Here is a 23091-nt window from a genome sequence, read left to right on the forward strand (position 1 = left end):
TATCACATGGTGGAGTAACTTACTGCACTGAAATGCATGTGTAAATGCTGACCTTGGTTGTAAATGACAGCCGATCAGACTGCCAGCCTATAACCTCCGTTGCCTCAGCTTAAACTGCTACTGTCCCAAGTGCATGTGTAAACGCTGCTTCCAGGAGCAGCTTACTCTAGCTCAAACTGCTCTGGAGTTTATTACTTCACATTAATTTCACACGTAGATGTACCCAATGAGTCCTGAAGTTGTTCCCTTGTTCCTCAGTGTCAGATTTTAGGCTGCACCTGGTGATGCCAGGAGGGAACCATAGGGGTCTCTTTCCTAAGTATGTCAGATGAAAGTTTTGGTTTAAGAACTCTAATCTTCCTTCCACCCCATAGGGGTCTGATTGTAATTACTGAGCATGTCTACACATTCATTTAAGTTCAACTAAATGTAATGTTTATTAAGCTAATGCACATTAATTGATTTTTGGCAAGTACATATGCAGGGACTGGGCATTAATGTGCTTTAACTAAATGTACAATTAGCCTAATTTCGCCATTTTTAATACATATTAAGGGCATGCATGTGTAGACGTGTGCCCGTAATGCTCATTAAGTTAAGCTAATGCGCATTAACACATCTCGTATAGATGCGCTCACTAAGTATTATTATATTTTGAGCTTTAAATTGTAAAACTGTAGGTGCATGTAAGCCAAGGTAATTTTCTCTACAATATTACAGTTTTTACTCAGTTAATATAAATCAGCACTTAAATAAAAATGCAAAATTTGATTCCTTTTTTTTTTATCATCCCAATACAGTAACTCTAGATACCTACATTGGTCTCTACATCAGGAGTAAAACAGATTAATTGAGAGTCTTGATGCATTTGCCAGTGTGCCTGACTTTTATGCATCATATCTTTGTTTTTTAAATAATTAGACAATTATAATTATCTCTCTCCTCTTATGAGGCTGTGTGCACCAGTGCAGACTAGGTGCAGCATTACTTTGTTTAATTTTAGGAACAGAGTGACACAGCTGTTGACACAAGGATCAGTTTTGTGGAGCAGAGTCCATAATGCCATGTCAGAGCAGTAATGTTTTTCTTAAATAGCTAATCTTAAAGTAACAGTCCTGGTTGTCAGGCATCTAGCTTGTCAAATACTTTTGCTGTATCTGTGTTGCTGTCCTTAGGATGGAGATCAGTAAATAAGGATATGGCATTGTTTCTATGCAGTATTGTATACCCTTTATATACCTGCTGGAAATAAAGTAGTAGACTTTGGCAAATACTTCTATTTATTGTAGAAAGGGACAGGTAAGGCTGCTTTAATGAGAGGTGCACCAATATATTGGTCACATATCAAATTGGCACTGGTAAAAGAAAAATTAACATGATCAGCCATTGGCTTTTTTTGGCAGGTGCAGCCAATAATGTCACTGATAAATGCTATGTGCATGCATGCAGCTGTGGGATGCATGCAGCCAGATAGCTTGAAGAGCAGAGACCTGCTGGCAAGTCTGTGGGGGGAAGTGTGGGGGGGGCAAATCAAGGCTCCCATTCTGAGGGAGGGAGTGGGGCAGGCAGTGCTCAGTCAGGGTGGTGAATGCTACCCCAGGTCTGGGAGTGGAATGGAGTCATGGGTGGCTTGCTCAAGGTGGGAGCGGGGGCCGCTCCCTGTTGCTGTGTACACCCCTGGGGGAGGCATGGGCCTCCCTGGATTTGTGTGTTGTGTAAGGGCAGGCTGCCTGCTGTGGGCTTGGAGCCAGGGGCTGTGCCAGCCTCTTGCTAGCAGCGAGGCTGGGCCAGGGCTGCTGTTGGAGCAGACGGGGGCGGGACAGGTTCAACTGTGCAAGGTAGGCAGTGATGGCAATGCTGGGAGGAGTGGCTGTGGGGCATTTTTGGGGTAGCTATAGCCCCCCCAGGCCCTCCCCAGTGTTGCCCCTGCTTGGGGCACTCTGTTCTGCTGCCTTCCCTTTGGGACCCCCTTGCTTCAGTGCAAGGCTTCTGAGAAAAAGGCAGTACAGCAGAATGCCCTGAACAGGGGCAGTGCTAGGGGAGAGCTTAGTGGGCTATAGCCACCTTAAAATTTCCCGTAGGCTCCCCTGTAGTCACTCCTCTGTGCTGCCACTGCCCACCCCACACAGCTGTATCTGTCCTGCACTGGTCCCACCCACTCTGAGAGCAGCTCTGGCTCAGCCCCCCTGCTGGGAAGAGGCTGGCACAGCCCCTGGCTCTGAGCCCACAGTGGGCAGCCTGCTGTCACCCCGCATACAAATCTTGGGGGTGGGGGGCACATGCCTCCCTCAGAAGGGCATGAAGTGTTGGGGAACCACTCCCCACTGTGCTCTCTGGATGAGGTGCCTGTGGCTCCACCCCACTCCTGGCCCTGGGGTTGCATTTATTGCCCTGGTTGGGCAGTGCCTGCCCTGCCCTACTTCCTCCCTCACTGTGGGGGCCTCTATCTGCACCCTCACCCCTACAGACTTACTGGCAGGATGCTACACTCCAAGCTGCTGGGCTGCTTTCCTGTAACTCAGCTATCGGATCAGTATCGGCTATGGCCGATTAATAATCGGCTATTGGTATCAGCCAAGAAAATCATTATCGGTGCAGCCCTAGCTTTAATATTTAAAGAACACGAGATAATTAAACTGACAAAGCCTACAGTGTTAGGCTTGGAGTATTGTAGCCATGCTGGTCCAAGAAATATGCAAGAAGGAAATTGAGCCCTGAAAACTTGCATGAAAAACATCGAAAAAGGATTCAGTTATCTTGAATAAGAACGTTGAACTTAATAATGTAGGAAATAAGTTCTTTTGTTCTTCATTTATTTAATTTTTGAGGTAGGCATGCTGTTGTCATCTACTGAGAAAGTGTATACGTGTGCTGCAAATAGTTTTTTATATTAATTGTGTTTAAAAAATATATTTTGTTTTGCATGCATTTTCTAGTGGCACAATGTAAAATCGGATTTAAAAGTTCTTTGAAAATTAGTTTTCTTAAAATATTTTTAAAATGTTTAATAGATCTAGACAACAGTGAACAAGATGGTCCTTCAGATGCTGACTTTTGGAAAGGTCCTTTGCAAGAAACAGATGAAAAATCACAGTAAGTTCTGATGCCAGTAGATTGTATACCTTATAATTATACTTATTAAAAAATGTGGTTGTATTTATACATTTCTTCAGGTTTTTATTATAACTATTCCAACTTTTAAAGTCAATGCCAAATCCTCTTCCCTTCACTGAGTACAATAATGTACTCCTGGAGAGAGGGAAAGAGGGGACATGTGAAATTTGAAGAATTCTTCCTGTCTCCCAGTGATGAGGCTGCAATAGAAGCTCCAGCCTACAGAGATCAGTAGAATAATAATACAAGACCTGTTGGCCTTAGCAGTTAACAAACACTAAGGGATAAATCTTGTTTCATCCTCACACACCTTAGTATCCTTACACACCTTGCAGTAGCAATTTTCTATCTGTGGTAGAGTAAGTTGAACCTGTGTGTGTACTTTCTGGAAATAAAGTAGTGGTGGTGGAGGAGAAAAAAGCCTCCCAGTTTTTTTTTACTGAATAGCCTAGTGGTTAGAGGACTGGCCTAGAGAGTGGGAGACCCAGGTTCTAGTTCCTCTCTTGCCAGAGATGCAGCGTCACTTGATACCCCTCTGGGTATCTCACCAAAGTGCTCTAAGTACTAGGCCATAACCAAGCATTCTCCAGCCCTTGTATTGAAACTGGCCCATTGCACCTTGCAGTCATTGGATAAATGGATAAATAGTATTGGAATAATTTCTGCCTTACTGGCAGCAGGGGCCCAGGGTAGAACCCAGGATCGTTTTCTTGCCAGCACAGCATCTGAGCCAGCCTGCCTCTGGCTTTCTCTTTCTCTTGGTCCCACGTGTCCTCCCTTCTGGCTGCCTAGTGGGCCCCAGTATTCTTTCCTGCTATGGGGGTCGGACTAGATGATCTGCTCAGGTTCCTTCCGACCCTAGAAACTATGAAACCTCAAGAAGTGGGCTAGAGAGTGCTGTGGATAAAATGTTGCTGTTTATGCCCCATTTAAGGTCAGAACCTAGGGCTGCTTCTTTTCCAGGGCAACAGCCACCTGATGAGCCACCCTTCTTCTGGCTTGGTCTCCTTCTGGGCAATGTTGTGGCATCCTGTAATCTGTTGTTTAGGGTACATTGCTGGGAAGCAAGAGATGCAGATTCAGACCCCGTCTGGGAGTGTACTGGGGGGAGGAACAGAACATCTGGGTTTCCTGCTCCCTGGGCAAGTGCTTTAGCTTCTGTACTGTTTGGCTAAAAGGTCAAACAACTGCTAGTCATGGCTTTTCTGCAACCAGAATGGTGGGACTTTAAGGGCAAGCTTCATGGAATCCTATCTGTGCATAGGAGCAAAACATTACAGTTATGTTGGCTATATGATCGCCACTTAGGTAAGCATGCCTTAAGCGATCTATTTTGAGAGCTAATCTGGGTTAGTGGCAAGTCAAGAAATGTCAGGTTATGGATAATAGAAATAAAAAGAAACATAAAAGGCCACCTGAACCCAGAGAGATGCACTGTTTCCCATATCTGTACTTCCCCACAGATGCTTATCAGCAAGTGATGGACTCTGAGAGCAGGTGCTCTAATGTTTTATCCTTTTTGTACCATGTAACCTAATACTAGATATGATGAGAGTAATACAGGGGGTGCATTTATTTCAGCTAGAGGGCTGCTCAGTGACTTTCGGTGAGTTGTTGAGGGTCAAAAGGCACCTCCATCCCTTGACAGGTGCTCCATCCCCTGGTTGCCATCTTGAGACTAAAAGTCCCATGCTAACCCTTGACCTTTGTCACCAGAAGTCCCTCCTCTTGCCTCCAGAAGCAATCCTTTTGGGAGGCAGGGCTTGCCATATTAGAACCAGAAAAAACCCTAAATCATATGCTAAAAATCAAACATCTATAGCATATTATAATTTTATTTTTAAAAAATGTTGTTGTGTTTTATGTGTTTGTAGAGTGTATATAAATGTGATTGCATAATAGCTCAAAATGAAATCTTTCTCTTGTATATTGTATGTAGGGTGTGGTTAGGGAGGTGGGGTGAGGTTTGTGGGGGGTATGGAGGTTTATGAAGGTGAGGTTTGTTTAGCAGGTGTGGGTAGATGGGGGGGTGGAGTTTGTGTGGGTGGGCGGTCGGTGTGGGTATGGTGGAGTGTACGTGTGGGGCCCCAACACATGCTCTGCCACCCCCCCAGTGGGACACAACCCCTGCCACCAGCAGGCAGCAGGCCCTTGCGGTGCTCGTGGCCCACAACGGGTGGAGTCCCTTGGCAGCACACATCCCCATCTGAGTTGTGGGAGCTACATGTGGCAGCCCAGAGCCAACCCAGCTCAGTTGTGTGCAGCTCCCCGCTGGAATGCCAGGAGCTGCAGGGAGTTGTGTCCCCTCAGGCTGGGCCAGCTCCATGCCTCCATGTGGGGTTCCCAGAACACTAGCAGGTAGCTGCACATGGAAGCACAGAGCCATCCCAGCCTGGCACAATGGCGTGCAGCTCCTGGCTGGAGCGCTGGGAACACCACATGCTGGCACAGATCCAGCTTCGCTTAAAGATGTACGGCTGCCAGAAGTGGAGGCACAGAGCTAGCCCGGCCCAGCAGCGTACAATCTCTGGAAGCCTGCTCCTGCCACCAGTTTTCAGAGGGGCAATTGTGGGCCAGTAATAATTGTCTTTTGGAGAGGCCCCACGGGCTGGATAGAATGGCCTGGTGGAGTTTGCCCACCCCTGGAGTAATATCATATAATGTACTTAACTCAGCAGTGATTAATTGCAAAAACACTGCTTTGATTTCACAGAAAGGGAAATACGGAACTAAGTATATCTCATGTGTGGTTCATCTTATAACCACATATTTTTAATTTTTGCAATAAAAGCAGTTAGATGCTGTGTGGTTACAAATTAAAGCACTACATTGTTTGACATTTTATTTTCCTTTTTCTTATAGGGAGGAAGAATTTGATGAGTACTTTCAAGACTTGTTTCTCTGAAACTTGCTGCGGAACCCTAGGTTGATTTCTCCTTGAATTTTCTTATTCTAGTATGGGTAACAAGACAGACTTAAGATTCCAAATATTTTTTGGTTTTTTGTTGAAGTACCATTAAAGGCTGTGCTTTGTAACTCACTGTGCATGGATGCACACTTTCATTTATGTAGAGCATTCTGGGGTGTGCTTGGGTATAGCCAGTTGCAGGACTGGAGCTTAAACGATTGAAAATGATACCTTTATATGAACAGAAATTACATTTCCTTCTTCATGAACAACTGGGTTTCCTTACCAGAGGGCACATCTACACGAGATGCTGAACTGTGCAGTAGTGTAATTTAATGCACAGTACATGCACACATCTATATGTGCACATGCTTACTGCACAGTAAAACCCCCTAACTGCAAGTACATTTGATACCTGCAAATGCAGGTATCAAATGTACTTGCAGTTATTTACCGCCCAGTAATGCATGTGTAGACATGACCCGGGAACAGATTTGTTCCCAGGTCAGTCCTGCCACCAGGGAGCTGGCCTAAGGCTAGCCCCAGGGCTTTGGGCTCTGAGCCTCTCCTGCCCCAGGGCTGGGCTGCCTCTATGGCAGCTCCTGCCTCAGGCCTTTAAAAGCCTGCAGGCATTTTGAGACTTGGGGCACACCAGCAGGCAGCCTTAGGCAACTCCAGGTCCTGTGACTTCCTGGGCAGGCCACAGGCTACCTGCACCAGCCTGTCTGCACTGTGGCGCTGCTGCCTGGCACTGCAGTGCCACGCGCTTGCCAGGCCCGTGTTGTCCAGGCCTGCAGGCTGCTGCAGGCTCCAGCCAGACTTGCCAGCACCCAGGCTGAGCTGCAGGCAGCTTCTGACTGCTGGGGCCAGCTCCATCTGCCCTTAGCCCAAACCCAGTAGCCAGCCTGGGGCCTGCAGGTGCTACAGGGTATTACCTCAGCCATGCAGCTGTCAGTCCCATGCTGGGCCCCTGTGTTGGGTGCTGCAGGCCGCTGCCCAGGGCCAGCAGTAAAGGGGCAGCTGCTTGGAGGCCCAACGAGCTGGTGCAGGAGCCCTGATGGTGACATCTTCACTGACGTCCGTGTGCACCACCCAGGGCCCCAGCTGGTTGCAGAAGGAGACTGGTGACCTCATGGTACTGTGAAAAGAGTTGGAGAAGCAATGCCACTTCAAGCGGGGCTCCAACGCTCATGTCTATGAGGGGCCATCAGGCCAGATGTGCGAGTGCAGGCACAACCAGTTGGTGCGGCAGTGCCACATAAAGGTCAAGGCCTTGTGGGGACAGTGGGTTGCCATCACCAACCACAATTGTTGGTTGGGGGGTGCCTGTAAGTCCATACTTTTTGTGTGACAGCTGATGGACATGCTTGCACCCCACAACCGAGGCCACAGCTGTGTTGTGTACAGCAGCATAGGCAGCCTGCCTGAGCCCCAGCTCCTACCGGGTGGCCAGAGGTGGTAGGGCTGGAAATCCAGGAGGGTGATGGTGGCTCTGGAGCCTGTTGTCACTGTCCCTGCCCAGGTCCAGCCAGGTGGATAAGGATCCGTGAGGAAGGTGCATGGTGCCAGCACTAGGATGGCACGTAGCAGATGGGCAGGCCATCACTGGATGTCAGGGAGGGGTGAGATGCTTCTATCATGCAACCTTGAATATTCAAGTGTCTGTTTGTATAACTGTTTTGGAAATAGTGTTAGAAAAGTTTCAAATTCTATAGAACATATTTTATTTGGATAAAGTAATTTTTTTTTCTTCCTAAAAGTAAAATGTATTTTCTTTTTTTATTTGTTTTATAAAATTTATCCCATTGTTACCTCTATTTTAAAGATACTTTCAAATTAATGTTTAGTAATCCCTATAGTCACTCTGTTCTTCTATTCTGATTGTTAGTTGAAATTTTCAGTTTATAATATTTGTTATAACAAGTAAAATACATAGGTTACAACTAAGAAAAGCATACTTTTTAGCATCTTTAATTTCTGATCTCCTTCACAGTGAAATGGTTATCTTGCCTTAAAACATAATCCTGAGCACACAAGATGAGAACATGCAGTAGAGAATCTTACTGTTCTTTCCTATTCAAGTGCAGCATATCTTTAAACTAATTTTATCCTGTTTCCAAAGAAACAGTTTGCACAAAAATAATTACAATGACAGCTCATTTATAAAGGAATGTTGCTTCAGATATGTGCTATTTGTGTTCATTTAATGAAATTTTAATTTTAAGCAATGTAGGGAGAATTAATGGATCTGTATTTTTATGTACGAATTGACACAGAAGTAGTTTGTCACATCTAGATATAGAAAACAGAGTTGTAGACATGGCTGTAATATAACTGTGAACATTGTTATATATGTGCACAATTTGTATGGATATCAACATATATCTATTTACATTTAATATTACTTAACATAATTGCATTTGTAATAGTTCATGTATACATAATAGATTACAGTAGATAGATTTAAGGTGTTCTTTAATAATAAATAACAGGTAGCCTTGTGAATGCAAAGACTTTTTTTTAGAAAGAAGATGGATTTAAAGGTTAATTCTCTTATCTTGCAAGCCTGGCTGAGAGAGCCAAATCCAGTCTTCAACAATCAGATTACAGCTCTGTAACTTGTCTATAGGAGCTTTGATAGAGTCTGTTGCTGTATTTGCTACTGCAAATATAGTTGGCATGTATATAGTATACATATTAAATACATTTTTATTGAACACAATTTAAATTTAAAATGTAATTGATAAAAATAACCTTGGAATATCCTCCTTATATTTGCATTTAGTATGGGGAAAATTATATATAATAGTGAGTTTCATGGCACACTTGCTATATTTGACCTGTATAAGTGGAGATATAACAAACAGGAAAGTTTATGGAAGAACGTTTTATTTCTTGTTATAGTTGTACAGTATTTATACATAGTTTATATTAGAACATTCTTCAGTAACCTCTTCTTAAGTAAGTCCTAGAGTGTGATGGGAGAGGTCAGAGTGGAGGGAGATATAGAGCACCATGGTGTGCATACAGAAGAATATGGGTGCTACCTGTGCATATTGAGATAAAAGTTGTTAATGTTATAAAAATAAATGGAACAAGTTTAATAATGGGGTCTTCATCAGTTATTGCAGATCAGGATTGATGAAAGAATTCTGAAATGTTTCTTTCCTTCTGTACTCTGGAGGAAAATTTTAACATACAATTCAAACATTTATGGTAGAGCGAAAGCGTTACCCTCCTTAGGAGGTGTTAGGGCCTGTCATTCAGTAGGACATATATATTTCTGTATTGTAGGGAAAAGGAAGGGTATTTGGATTTTGAGGAGCCTGCATATAAAGTGGGTAACTTCAGTGCATTTAAGAACTATTCTTTACACCTCTGTGTTTAGGTTTAGGGCTCAGTCCAGTAATATACATGTATTCAGTTAATTAATAATGCTGGCCATTCTCTTTTCCCCACGTAGGGAAAGAGCAGATTCCTCAGAGTGTACTGCAGCCCAAGACCTTGTATAGTGGCTGTGGAGCAAGTCCTCTGCCATTCTTTAGTTTTTTTCCTTTGGAATAAACCATTAGTACAGTCTGTTTTTCAGGCCTTGGCTAGGGGCAAATACAGGAAGAGGTTTTTTCCCTTTATTTCAATTGGCATATCTTTTGTTGGGTTGTAGTAACATAATTCTGCTTGTTTGTTCTGTTCAGAAAAAGTTGTATTAGCATTTTGTACACTTGTTACATTACGTTTGAATGTATACCTCTACTTCTGACATCCTGGTCTAGATTCCTTGATGTATTACTCATTCTAAATTAAAATATTATAATTCTTGTTGCCTTCATTGTGGTTTTACATTGAGAAAGAGGTTTGCTTTTAACAGATACCTAGTTCATGGGCCTGAGACAGAATAATTGGTCTGTGGAGAAAAGATGATTGAGAGAGCCATTTCTGTAACTTACAAGTTCTTTGGTAGCTTTAAGAATGGGCATTTATACATGAGCTCTGGGAGTGTGTGTGTGTGTGTGTGTGGGGGGGGGAAGCTTTAATTAGAGAGGCTCGGAGAGCTGCTCTAATTAAAATGCCAGAAGTGTCTCTTGTATCAGTGTCCCTGCACCTGAAAAATGGCGATGAGGGCATTTGAGCTTTAATTAGAGCGCCCCCACCAGCATTTTTCAGCGCAGGTGTGCTGATACACAAGACGTTGGGGTCTGCTAGAGTGCAGTAATTTACCACATTCCAGTAAACTCAATTAATCTAACACGCTGCAATTACAGCGCATCAGAGCAGCCTCACTGCACATATAGGCACCCAAAGTGAACTCCACAGGTGTTTTGTAGGCCCACGAGGGGTGTTAGTGTCTACTTCAGTGATTTTTCAACTGAGGTGCTACAAAGACCAGGAAAAAACAGCCTGTGCACAGGGCTGTGGTATGCGCGCATGCTCCCCTTGCATTAGGATTCTCTGACTACGAAGTAGGCAGGAGAGCTGGTTTGTGTTGCAGCCCTTCTACCCCCATACTTCTCTGGGAAAGTCTCTGGGACACTTCTATCTGTCCTGCATGCTTCTATTTCCAGGAGACACTGTGCAAGGTCGGTCAAAGAAGCATGAGCCAGCTTTCCAGCCTGCTTTAGGCATATTAGAACCCTAATAAATCAGGAGAGTGCGCATGTGTCACAGCCTTCCCTGGTCTTACTATGCAGAAGGCATGCAGCTTTATCTGGAGGCAGCATTACCCAATTGAGAAGCACTGAGGCAGCACAACAGTGGTTCTCTACCAGAGGTATCACCACATTCAAAGAAGTTGTGGAGGGTTGTCCTGGCCCTAAAAGGCAGAGAATCACTGGTCTAGGTCTTCCCAAATAATGAAAATGACAACTCTGCTACTGCACCTGATATTGAGAGTGCAGACAAAGAGTATCATATATATTGTAAATGAAATAAACATTATTTAAAAGTCTAGTCCTATCAGTTATGAAAACTGGTTTTTGGTTTATAGTCTGCACAACTTTAATCTGGACTGAAATGACTGAATTATCACACAAAGCATAAATTATTTTAAAAGCATAGTTTTTACAGTTTTTAGCATTCATACATTTTAATAAAAATACTATGTATGAAGTTATGAATGACAAGAAATAATGCCAGAAAATTAACACATAATAACTAGCTTTGCACTGTAACTCATTTTTGTTTTCCATTTTGCCTTCTGGGTTATTAGTTTTCAATGGATACTGAGTTTTCAATGGATACTCCAAACTGACACCCAACAGATGGCAGATGTTTAAAGGGATTGCTTAATCTATGCTACTCTGTACCGTACAGAAATCCACTAAGAATTGTTGAAGTTCTTTCTAGATGTCCTTTGTCTGTATCAAAAGCCATTTTAGTGTCATTAAAGAGAATTACAAAATCATACATGTTTTTGATTTGCCATCATCTGCAGCTCCACCACCTGCACCTTTTCCTGTATTTGGTCCATCTAAAAAAAAAAAAAAGTAACATAAATATTTTCTTTTCTTATTATAAGTCATCTTGGTTTGTACAAGTGTTAATATTGTAATATGGATTTTTCACATATTAGAATAAAAACTTTGACAATCTGAAAACTGAACATATTTTCAGCATTTTATATATGCATTCTTGGTTTAAAAAAAAATATTGAAAACCCATACAATTAATTAATGCTGCTGCTGTTCCTCTCAGCATTTTTAAAGGGTAAACGCACTAAACCCATCTTTCTGCAAAGTTTCAGCAATTTTGCATATTTAATCCCCCCCCCCCCCCCCAAACAAGATAATCTTTGAGACTTCTTTTTTCACAGGGGGATGGGAAATGGAACTTTCATTTAATCTAAGCCCCAGGCAACCAACCCTGACCTCAGCCTGACCCAGCTGGCCTCGCCCTGCCCTTGGCTCAGGGCACATTTGCAGCTTGAGAGGGGCAGAGGAGCTGGGCCAGAACCTGTGGCACTGGTGAGGGGAAGGGGTTCAATGTAGATGCGTGAGCCACCTCCGGTGGCAGGCTGTTCCATACCTTGGGGGCTCAGACAATGAAGAAATTCTTCCTTATGTCTAGCTTGAAATGGTCTTCCTGGCGTTTATAACCATTTGACCTCGTCATCCCTTGGGGTGCTCTGGTGAACAATTATTCCCCCAGATCCTGGTGAACACCACAATAAACTTATAGGTGGCTATCGGATCACCCTTGAGCCTGCGCTTTTCCAGGCTAAAGAGTCCCACAGCTCTCAGCCTGTCATTGTAAGGTCTGTTTTCCTGACCTCTGATCATGCGCCTGGATCTTCTCTGAACTCTCTCAAGCTTTTCCACATCCTTTTTGAATTGAGGAGCCCAAAACTGGACACAGTACTCCAGCTGTGGCCTTACCAAGGCCGAGTACAACAGGAGAATGATGTCCTGAGATTTGCTTGAGAAGCATCTATGGATGCAAGCCAGAGTTTTGCTTGCTTTACTGGCCGCAGCGTCACACTGAAGGCTCATATTCATCTGGTGGTCAATCATGACCCCCAAGTCCCTTTCATCCGTAGTGCTAACCAGTGTAGCACTGCCAAGCCTATAAGGATGCTGTAGGTGTTTCCTCCCAAGGTGGAGAACCTTGTATTTTTAGGTGTTAAACACTATCAGGTTCTCATCTGCTCATTTCTTGAGCCTGTCAAGGTCAGCCTGGATCACCTTCCTGTCCTCAGATTTACCCCACAGTTTGGTATCATCGGCAAACTTGGCCAGTCCACTCCTGACTCCAATGTCCACATCATTAATGAAGATGTTGAGCAATATAGGTCCAAAGACAGAGCCTTGGGGGACCCCACTTGTCACAGGCCACCATGACAATTGACCTCTGTCAACCACCACCTTGTGGGTCTTACCACAGAACCAATTTCCCAGCCAGCGGATCGTGTTGGACCTGAGGCCGCAGTTGGCCAGTTTTGCCAAGAGGTGATCATGGGATACTAGATCGAAGGCTTTTCTGAAGTTGAAATGTATGATGACATCAATCTCCTCTTCCTTGTCTATGTGATGTGTCACCTGGTCGTAAAAGGAGATAAGATTGGTCAAGTAAGACCTACCTGCAACAAACCCATGCTGGCTATCCCTCAGGATGTTGCCGTGGGCCAGTCTGTTGAGAATGGCCTCTTTTTAATAATCTTTTCTAAGACCTTCCCCAGGACAGGATAGAGGTCAGGCTGATGGGCCTGTAGTTTGCCGGATCCACTTTCCTTCTTTTCTTGAAGATGGGCACTACACTGGTCTTCTTCCAATCTTCAGGCACTTCACCAGAGCACCAAGAGTTCTCAAAGATCCGTGCCAGGGGCTGGGCTATGATGCTCGCCAGCTCCTTGAGTACCCTGGGGTTTGTTAGGGCCAGCTGACTTGAAGGTGTCCAGCCCCTTGAGGTGTCCAGCCCTTCATGAGTTCAACATTGATGGAGGGCATGGAATCCCCCTCATCCAGGTCTCCCTTACACAGGCCCCCCTGTCCCGTAGTGGGCAGGGGCATCCCGTGGGACTGATGAAAGACCAGTGCCAAGTACCCATTTAATAGGTTGGCTTTTTCCTGGATGTTGGTTGTCAGTTGTCTCATCTAGTTTAGCAGGGGACCAATGTTGCCCTTGCTTTTCCTCTGGCTCTCCACATATCTAAAAAAGGACTTTTTATTGTCCTTGATACTTGTAGCTAGTTGGAGTTCCGTCGCAGCCTTGGCTTTCCTGGTTTGCTCCCTGCAGGACTGGACCAGTGCAGAATATTCCTCCTTGGAGGTGTATCCTGTCCTCCATCCTTTGTAGGCCTTTCTTTTTAGGTGCAGGAGGTTCAGTAGTTCCCTGGAGAGCCAAGGGGGCTGCTGTGCCCTTTTGCTGCCTTTCCTCCAAGATGGAATAGCATTAGCTTATGCATTGAGGATCACTTCCTTGAGGAGCAACCACTCTTCATGAGGTCCCCTCCCCTTGGGGTCATGGTCCCTTAGGGCTTCACTGACAAGCCTCCTGAGCTTGTCAAAGTCAGCTTTCCTGAAGTCAAGGACTTCTGTGTTGCTGACTGACCTGCCAGCTTTACGGCAGATGGTGAAGGTGATCAGCTTATGGTTGCTGTCACCCAGCTGCTGTCCGATCATTAGGTCACTGATTAGGTTGTCCCCAGTTGCCAGTACTGGGTCGAGCAGCACTTTATCTCTCGTTGGCCCATAGACCTCTTGTGTCAGATGGAGGTCATCCACGCAGAAGAGGAAGCTTTGTGCCACTCAGATTTAGCTGAATGCTCTTCCCACGAGATGTCTAGCTAGTTGAAATCTCCCATGGCAACCATGGGCCTGGAGCATGCGGCCTCTGCCAATTCCCTGGCGAACACCTGGTCAAGTTCTTAATTTTGGGTGGGAGGTCTGTAGTAGACTCCCACCATTGTGTCCCCTGTACCATGTTCCCCATATATTTTAATCCAGAGGGCCTCCAACTGTCCACCCTGGTCACCAATGTCAGTTTGCAGGGAGGCACAGCTCTCCTTGACATAGAGAGCTACACCCCTGCCCCTTTTGTCTACTCAATCTCTCCTGTACAGGGTATAGCCATATATACCCATGATCCAGTCGTGGGTGGAGGCCCACCAGGTCTCCGTTATCCCTATGACATAGTAAGTTTTTGTGCTAAGCAGGAGAATAAGTTCCTCCTGTTTATTCCCCAAGCTCCTGGCATTTGTGTACAGGCAGGCAAGTGTTCCTTTGGGGGCCCCTACTTTGCCTACCAGTTGTTCTAGGGCTGGGGCATGAGTGGGCTCCCTTAAGTGCCTTGGCCTGCTGGCTTTGCAAGGGTTGCTCAGCGGGCCAGCAGTGGTGGTAGTCCCCTTGTCACCTGGCAGGCTTAGTTTAAAGCCTGGTGGAGCAGGTCAGCCAGTCTGGCTGAGAAGAGCCTCCTCCCCAGTGGAGAGAGGTGGAGGTCATGTCTGGGCCAGCTTCTGCCTCCTGCACAGGACCCTGAAAGGGCCCTGCCCTGCAGGTAAGCCCAGGAAAGCAGCTGCTGGGCAGGCTTTCCCCATGCCATGCTCAGGCTGCGCGGGGTCTGGCTGGGCTGGCACTGGGGAGGGGAAGCAGTATTCTCTCCATGTATTGTGGCTGCAATAGCCTGAGCACTTGATATGGAGATGCTGCTTTGCCCCTGTATTAGTGTCCCCCTCAGCTTTACTGGTTTGTTCCAAAGGAAGGATGAAAGTCAATATGTTTGGAACCAGCTACAGTGCAGGAGTTGCCAGTGCAGAGGAGGTTTTCCATCTGCCTGCCTTTCAGGCCTCCACTCCGAGATTGGTTGCCAGATACGGCAGAAGAGCCCAATCTTCCCTGTCTGGATACCATTGGCAAAATCACTAGGAGGTTATGCTCATCCACTTTTTGATGGTATTTCCTTCGTCAAGGATTCCACTACCCTCATCGCACCCCCTATTGCTTGTCATCAATGCCAGTCAGGTTGTCAACCAACAGCCAATAAACATAACCAACTTCTATGGGTATTCTGGGTAAAGTATTTTGAGGTTACTGGTTCTGAATATTTGGAAGGATCTAAACCAAGTAAGGTTTTTAGGTAGATCTTCCTAGAAAGACTACTTTGAAGGTTACTTCACAAGAAGAAAAATCCTCAGCTGCTCTAATAATCAAGATATTTAATTACCAGGCCTAATCAATATTCACCAGAGCGCCACAAGGGATGACAAGATCAAACAGTCACAAACTCCACCGCAACTGATTCAGGCTGGACATAAGAAAGAACTTCTTCACTGTTCAAGCCCCCAAGTTTTGGAATAGACTGCTGCCAGAGGCAGTTCAAGCACCAACTTTGAACGCCTTCAAGATGCATTTGGAATGCTTATCTTGCTGGGATCCTATGATCCCTGCTGACTTCCTGCCCCTGGGGCACGGGCTAGACTCGATGATCTTCCGGGGTGGTCCCTTCTAGCCCAAATGTCTATGAAATGTATGAAATATCTTTGAGTAAACTTGTTTCCATTACAGGTATCTTTTCTGACTTTTTTTTCCTAGGTAGCCTGTAAAATCTCAAAAATAGAAGGCTAAGAGATTTCAGATACAGCACCATTTTCTCACACCTAAGAAGGTATTTTCAGTTTCAAAATTGGGTTGTCATGGAAGACTGGAGAATGTGTTAGACTTTATAGTTGAAAAATATATATTTTTTTAGACAAGAAACTCAATGTAAGGTGTCAGGAAAGAAGCTCAATCCAAGCTTCTTATAAGGGAATGTTGACAACTACTAAGATTTCAGACAGTGGGCATGTCTCCACATTCATTACAGCAGGTTTCCCAATGTGCATTAAATTTAGTACCTCTAATGTGAGGTACTAAATAAATTCACATTAGGCTGCCCTACTGCACAGTAGCAAAAGTACATGGTCTTTTAGTTGTGCTTTAATGTTCAGTAGCCTATTTTACTGGGTATTAGCATGGTTTTTGATATGACACTTTAATGCACAGTAAAATGGGCTACTGTGTTTTAAAGCCCACGTGTAGACATGCCCATTATGCCCAGCCACATTGAGCTTGCTTTCCATGCTTAGGGTAGCCAGAGAAACTTAAGCGGTTTGTGCTTTAAAGGTCCCTCCAGTCTTTCTGGTGCTTATACCTGCTTCTTCCTCAGGTAAGCAGCATTTTATCTTTTGTTAAGTCCTATTGAAAGAGTTTTACTTCAGCCATAACTGGAGATTCTTTGTTCCTGCATAGCAGCCTAAATCATCAGGGCAGTGTCTCCTGGTTTTATGTAACTTTTAATTATTCATCTCTTCACTAAAAATAGAGACAATTCTGCTAGTTTTGACTGGCACAGGTCTAGCTGCAGTTCAGTTGAATGTTGCCATAAATACTGAAAGAAATGTGCATTTCACATACTTGTTGTAGAATAGGAGTAGAAATGTGTCAAGTGGCTGCCTTGCATGGGAATGAAAACCTTAAACCTGCCTAACCTTTGGGTGCTGTTTCTTCCAGTTTTTTCTTTTCTTCTTCGATAAGTTTCATTCTTTCATCATACGCGTCTGCACGTGTTTTCCATTGTACCCTATTGTTTTGAAGACCAGCAAGCATGGGTGTGATTTCCTTGTGAAACCTTGAAAATTCCTAAACAAACAATTTAAATAAGTAAATTAGCTATTTATAACGCATCATGTTTTTAAAGTTTAAAATGAATGAATAAAATATTACTAATAGGTGTAACAACCCTGCCATCCATTTGTGCTTTCACTTCTCTGTAGTTTCTGACATTTCAGTATGTGGCACATATAGTGAGAGATTTGTTTTGCTTTATGTGTTACGCACATGCTTCATTGGTGTATGTCTAACTAGATGTATTTTCTACTGAATGGAAAAGCTTAAAAGCAGTTGCAGTACTTACTGGTTGTATCTACAGGTGCCATTAAGGCAACATTATAAACTCTGGCATAGTTTGTGTCAGAGTTTATCATGGCACCTTAATGGAACGTGTAGTGGTCAAACTGCTCTGGTCCAGAGCTCATGTGCAAATGCTGTTCTCAGGACTGCAGCAGTTTGAGCTGGGGTGGAGCAGCTCCAGACTAGCAGGGAGCCGTGGGGTTAGCTCTGGGCCCCAGGTGGTGGCAGCAGGCAGGCATCTGACCTCCTGCTGCCTGGGCTGACTGGTTGCAGTATACACCCAGGTCAGCATTTACACATGCATTTAGACAGTTATTTTCACTGCAGTAAGATAGTAGACTGTGCCAAAAATCAGTATGCTGCAGCTTAATCGCACTGTGATGCTTTACACTACAGCAAAGTAGTCTACTGCACAGTTAAGCAGATGTATAGACGAGCACAGCTGCATGTTATGTGGTGCCACAGACCAATCTGTGGTGCCACATACCGCACATTCAGGTGTTCTCCGTGTTGCAAGGTAGCAGCACAGTGGGGTTTTTTTACCCTGGGATCTCCACATAAAAAAAAGTGAGGCAGTACATGGTGGAGGGGGGACGTGGACAGTGTGCACCGCCCAGAACCAAAACCTGGCCAGCTGGAGCTACACTCCAGCTGCCAGCCAGACTCTAAGTGGTAGGATCACCATGGCTGCAGCTTCCTGAGGCTCCCAAAACCCCAGGTTAGGCTGCTGGGGCAGCACAATTGCTGGCCCCAGCCTCTCCTACCCCACCTGGGTTAACCTGCTGCACACTAGAGGCCATGTGGTACAGGCGTTCCTCCAGGACACAAACATCCACACTCGTGTAGACATGGCCATTTGGCACCATTCCATGACTGGTAGCATATTCTGTACCGCGTAACTAGTGGGTGTCTATCAAAAACACCAAGTTGGTATAATAATACCTCAGTGTCTCAAACAAAAACATGCTAAATTATGCGCTGTAAATTATAACTTCTTTCCTACTCCTTCCCCTGTCCTTAACCACTTTCCCAGTCTGGCTGTGTTCCTGTTTAGAATAACTGTCCTGATATCTTGAGACTTGTACATTTACCTATTGTGGTTACTTTATTCCGTCTAATTCTTGTACCTGACCTATTGGAAGAGCCTTAACCATATGGTGCAGTAACTGAAACAACTATAGTGTCTTTCAGATGATGCAGAGTATTTCAGGACTCCCACTCCCTTTGCTAATTAAGTCATTATTGTAATCAATTCCATATCTATCCACATGTTCTGTCTTCACATTAGATGGGTTTGTGTGAATCAGACAGAGCAGCTAACTCAAACTTTTAAGGTACTGAGCAACTGCTAGGAGATGCTGAGCTTCTCAGATTCCATTGAAGTGTTCATTGGAGCTTGAGGGTGCTCACAAACTCTAGCACTTGCAAGAGCAAAATCTTCTATACATGGAAAGCTTAAAATCATGGCCCTTATAATAGTAGCTAGTCAAAGAATATGACAGCCCGGCTAATATCCAGAATATTTTCATCAAACCTGCTCTTTGACCTTTTTGTCATTCAGAACCTCACCAAGAAGGAATAAAGATTGTTTTCTTACCTTGTATACAAATGTACATACAAAATCAATGAAACCAACTTGAAGCTTGGGTAGTTCATCTGCTTTGTTTCTGTCCATCATAGGCTAGAAAAGAATATCAGGATTTACATTATGCATTTTGACTTAATAATACAATTATTTTAACTGATCAGCCTGGCTTCAGTAGTTATCACATACAGAATGTAATCCTGCTTATAATGTCAAAAAAAACTTACAATTGGCTGTTGCTGCAGCACAGTTCGCTCTAGATCACCTTGCTCCCAGAATTCATTTGCAACCATGAGGGCAACCTGAGAATGCAAATATCCTGGACTACTGAAATTGTAATGGTAAGCAGTACGTGTTTAGAACAAAGCTGGAATTCATTCAAGTTTTTTTTAGAAACTATTGAATGAAAATTAAAATTAAATGAAATCTAGTGCAAGTTATTTTAAATACATCCTTAAAAAAAAACTAATTTCCTTAAAAAGTATCACTGGTCTCAGACAGGAGAGAGGTTCATCCAGTAACATAGATCTGTCAGACAGAAAGAAAAAAATAGAATCCTATTATCTTAATTATTTTTAACTGAATTGTCTATCTTGTTGCTACAATGCTTATACTTTTGTTTGTGCAACTGATTAAGGTATCAACTGAAGTGAATTACCCAAGAATTGAAAGAAAATATTTAAAGAAGCTCACTTCACATTCTAGGTTTTGGCATATCAAGCTTCCAGAAGCAAAGAGTATTAGTAGTATGTGTGTAAACTAGTAGATGAGTGCTTTTGGCAACCTATTAAGCTGCTTAAATACTGGTGCCAGCTCCCCTCCTGCAAGTGTTTTTGCTAACCATACAATATGCTTGAAAATGTTTGGTAGGAAGAGAGAATACCATATTTTATATATTGCAGAGGTGTAAACATGAAGCTGATCTGCACATTTTTTCAACACATTGGAAAGGCAAGTTACAGAGCATGTATTCTACATCTGTGAGGCTTTTGCTAGTAAATGATATCTGCCATTTTGATGGCACTTGGGGGCTGATTGTTGAAAGCGGCATCCACATAATGTTCCAAAGAAATAGTGCCAGCATCATAAAATCTAATAATTTATAAGGCACATTACATTAATTCCTTTGAGACTCCTGCAGTGGTCTCCCAATGACATCTTAATAAAACAGCCATTTGTGGGCTAATGGATGTCCATGAGCCAGACAGTCTCATAAAGATCTACACTACCTGCTCACCTATTTCCCTTCACCACTGGCTATTAGCTGATTTCCTGAGCATTAAGCTCTTAACTTGCTTGGATGCCTTTTGGGAAATACACAGGGTTTTATTCTTTGCTTGAAAGATCTGTTACTGTGAATTTAAGTAGAATGTTTTCAATACCAGTAGAATCTTAAAAGGACTCAAATGCTATACTTAGAATAGCTCAAAGAAGTCCCCTAAGAGATCAGCTCTGATAAAGCCATAATGCCTGTAGGAATATACATTATTTAAATACTGGCAACATTTCTAAATACTGATGTAGAAAACTAGGCACTCAAAGCATTTCATAATATAGAATCTACTTTAGAGTGCTCTGGTTGTACTGAAATAGAGCAAGGATTTTCTATTGTCTGTGTGCTTAAAAGTTTGATTTATGACCTACCAAATTAGTTCAAATCACGTAATTAAAAAGCTGCCACTAAAAACTGGCAGAAGGAAAACAAGGATTTGGTAACAAAAATAAGGGCATGTAACAGAAAACCTCATTTTAAGGAAGCTTTGTACTAACAGCAAATGTGTGGATTTCTCCTGACTGTTTCACAAGTAGGAGGGTGGTGCCACAAGACAAGGCCACTGGATACCCTTTGGCAGGGCTTGCCTAAACCTTGGATTATTTTCATTTGGCCTTACTACCAGAAAATGGTTTCCGTTTTCAGGAATCATTTATAGACTTTCTGGTTTATATTTAAGTATTTATAGACTTGCAATATACAACTAGTTGTTTTGAATAATGTTCACAATGAGACAGAACAATTTTATGTACATGGAATAAAAATATTGTATATGCTTACACAGTATTGTTGAAAATGCTTACCTCACTTTGTACCTCCCAAGGCTTGGTTATAGCAGACAAGTCACATCCAGTCATCATCATGGCCCTTTCAGGAAACAGAAACAAGTGTCAGAATGAAGAAGGAAATAAGGGGACCATTTTTATTAAAGTATTTACTGTGACTCTTTAGGTATTTAAATATTAAATATGTGTTTTTAAGGCATTTAAAAAAAAAAGTCTTTCAGTTTTCCACTAATTCCAAATTGGTTGGGTGTCTAATAGGTGCTTAAAGCCATTTAAAACAAAATGCCTTTAAGCACCTATTAGACACCCAACCAATATGGAATTAGTGTGAACCTGAAAATCCTAAAAAAATACACCTAGATAACTTATTGAAAAAAGAGTAAAATATTAAGTACATACATGATAACTTCTTTTTTGGTTGGGTCAATAGATATGTATTTTATTGCCGCCTCTTCTGTTTCCATTTTTTCAACTGCATCCACAATCTTCTGAAACATAGTCCTTTTCCTGTAAAAGCATGTACATACTTCATATATATGAAGTATTGGTAAACAAATATGTTTGAGCTGTTACCAAAAATGGTATTTCATACGTTAATGATTTCCTAAACCAGCAGATTTGTTTTGCTTGTGATCTGAATCCCACTGAATTAAATTAAAGACAGTATTTTATTGACTTCAATAGACTTAGCTTTTCTGTAACGCACAGTTTTTGCTATAGATTCCCAGCATGCAATACATTTATGTATTTCATTGTGAAAAGCATCAGGTTTCTCAAATCCATATATTTAAATTATATTGTGATATTTTTGTTTCTTGGATATTATGTAAGTATTACTGGGCTTGTATATCTACATTCTCAATTGTTTCTTTAAAGTAATAAACTGGAAAATATTGAAATGATTATCATTTATATAAACAATTTGAAGTAACATGCTATGTAATTTTCATGAGAGGTGTTAAAGAGACATGTCTGTCTCATCCCCTGTGGTTAGAGATTTTACCTTACTGGAAAAAGTAGTGATATACATGAAACATTCTAATGTAATTAGAAATTGCATTTACTCTTCATTATAAAAAGTGCATTATATATGAATAATTGACTTTCCTATGATCTACTAGCTCTAAAAGGTCAAAAGTCCTTTAGACAGCTAAAGAAAAAAACATTGTGATTTTTAGAAAAATGTAGATGCCGTTAGGGCTTCATCCAGCATCCGTTTTAGTCCACTGAAATTTTTCCCTTGAATGCAATGGGTGGTAGATCAGCTTAATGTGGTAGTAAACGCACAACTGATTTTTGGAATTTTTCATGTTTTACGCTGGAAACTTTTAATGTTTCTGGTTTCTTTTTTATCAGTTTAGTTTCCATGCCATAAGTCATACCATATCGAATTTTGTGACAGCATTTTGACAACTGTAGTATGAGTGATTCTAATAGGGTACCTGGAATTTCAAACCATGCCCATGCCCACACCTTTACGACTGGTCTTACAATATCAATGTTTTAATGTCGTTTAATACATTGCATGCTTGGCAAAAGAGAGTGCGTTTGAATGGCCAAATTATGTATAGTAAAACTCCATTAACTGGCACCTTACAAGCTGGCATGTTCTATTAACAAGCATGCTGGCTTGTAAGGTAAAACGAAACCAGAAGTGCCCACCGTGGCACTTCTGGTTTCTCTGAGCCCCAACAGCCCAGGGCATAACGGGCTGCATGGGGCCCACCTCCCTGTCCCTCAGGGCCCTCAGAGGAGGGGCGGCGATGCCCCGAACACAGCAGGAGAAATAGTGGCCTGAACAGGCACCCCCCATTCCCAATGCGTGCTGAATAACAAAGCTTTTACTGTATTCTAACGTCAGTACAGGACATGAGGGAAAATTCATGATTCATGTCTTAACAGTAAAAATATATCTTGCTATTTATATGAAGCTTAAAAAACTTCAGCTTATTTCACAATATAATTTAAAAACAATTCCATATGGTGTTTGTAATAGGGAAAGCAGTTTAAATTGTTTAATTTTTTCAGTAGAGAATTATATATAGAAT

General features: G+C 42.8%; 2 protein-coding genes across 2 annotated transcripts in view; one reads left to right on the forward strand and one right to left on the reverse strand.

Annotated features, from left to right (window-relative positions):
* The window catches only part of LOC149859928 (protein FRA10AC1), a 58807-nt gene extending 48956 nt beyond the window's left edge, over positions 1-9851 (forward strand). The window contains exons 13-14 of the mRNA XM_090056623.1: positions 3012-3093; positions 5977-9851. Coding sequence (XP_089912749.1) covers positions 3012-3093; positions 5977-6019 — 125 coding nt within the window. The 3' untranslated portion in view covers positions 6020-9851. The remainder of the gene's footprint in view (positions 1-3011; positions 3094-5976) is intronic.
* A 1251-nt stretch (positions 9852-11102) lies between these two features.
* The window catches only part of PDE6C (phosphodiesterase 6C), a 45519-nt gene continuing 33530 nt past the window's right edge, over positions 11103-23091 (reverse strand). Inside the window, exons 17-22 of the mRNA XM_090056612.1 lie at positions 21443-21550; positions 21062-21125; positions 19213-19287; positions 18998-19081; positions 16980-17130; positions 11103-11474 (exon numbers count right to left, since the gene is read on the reverse strand). Of these exons, the coding sequence (XP_089912738.1) occupies positions 11413-11474; positions 16980-17130; positions 18998-19081; positions 19213-19287; positions 21062-21125; positions 21443-21550 (544 nt within the window). The 3' untranslated portion in view covers positions 11103-11412. The remainder of the gene's footprint in view (positions 11475-16979; positions 17131-18997; positions 19082-19212; positions 19288-21061; positions 21126-21442; positions 21551-23091) is intronic.

Source organism: Crocodylus siamensis, chromosome 7 (assembly GCF_052110815.1).
Source record: "Crocodylus siamensis isolate JL-2025a chromosome 7, ASM5211081v1, whole genome shotgun sequence".
In the NCBI taxonomy this organism is placed as follows: domain Eukaryota; kingdom Metazoa; phylum Chordata; order Crocodylia; family Crocodylidae; genus Crocodylus; species Crocodylus siamensis.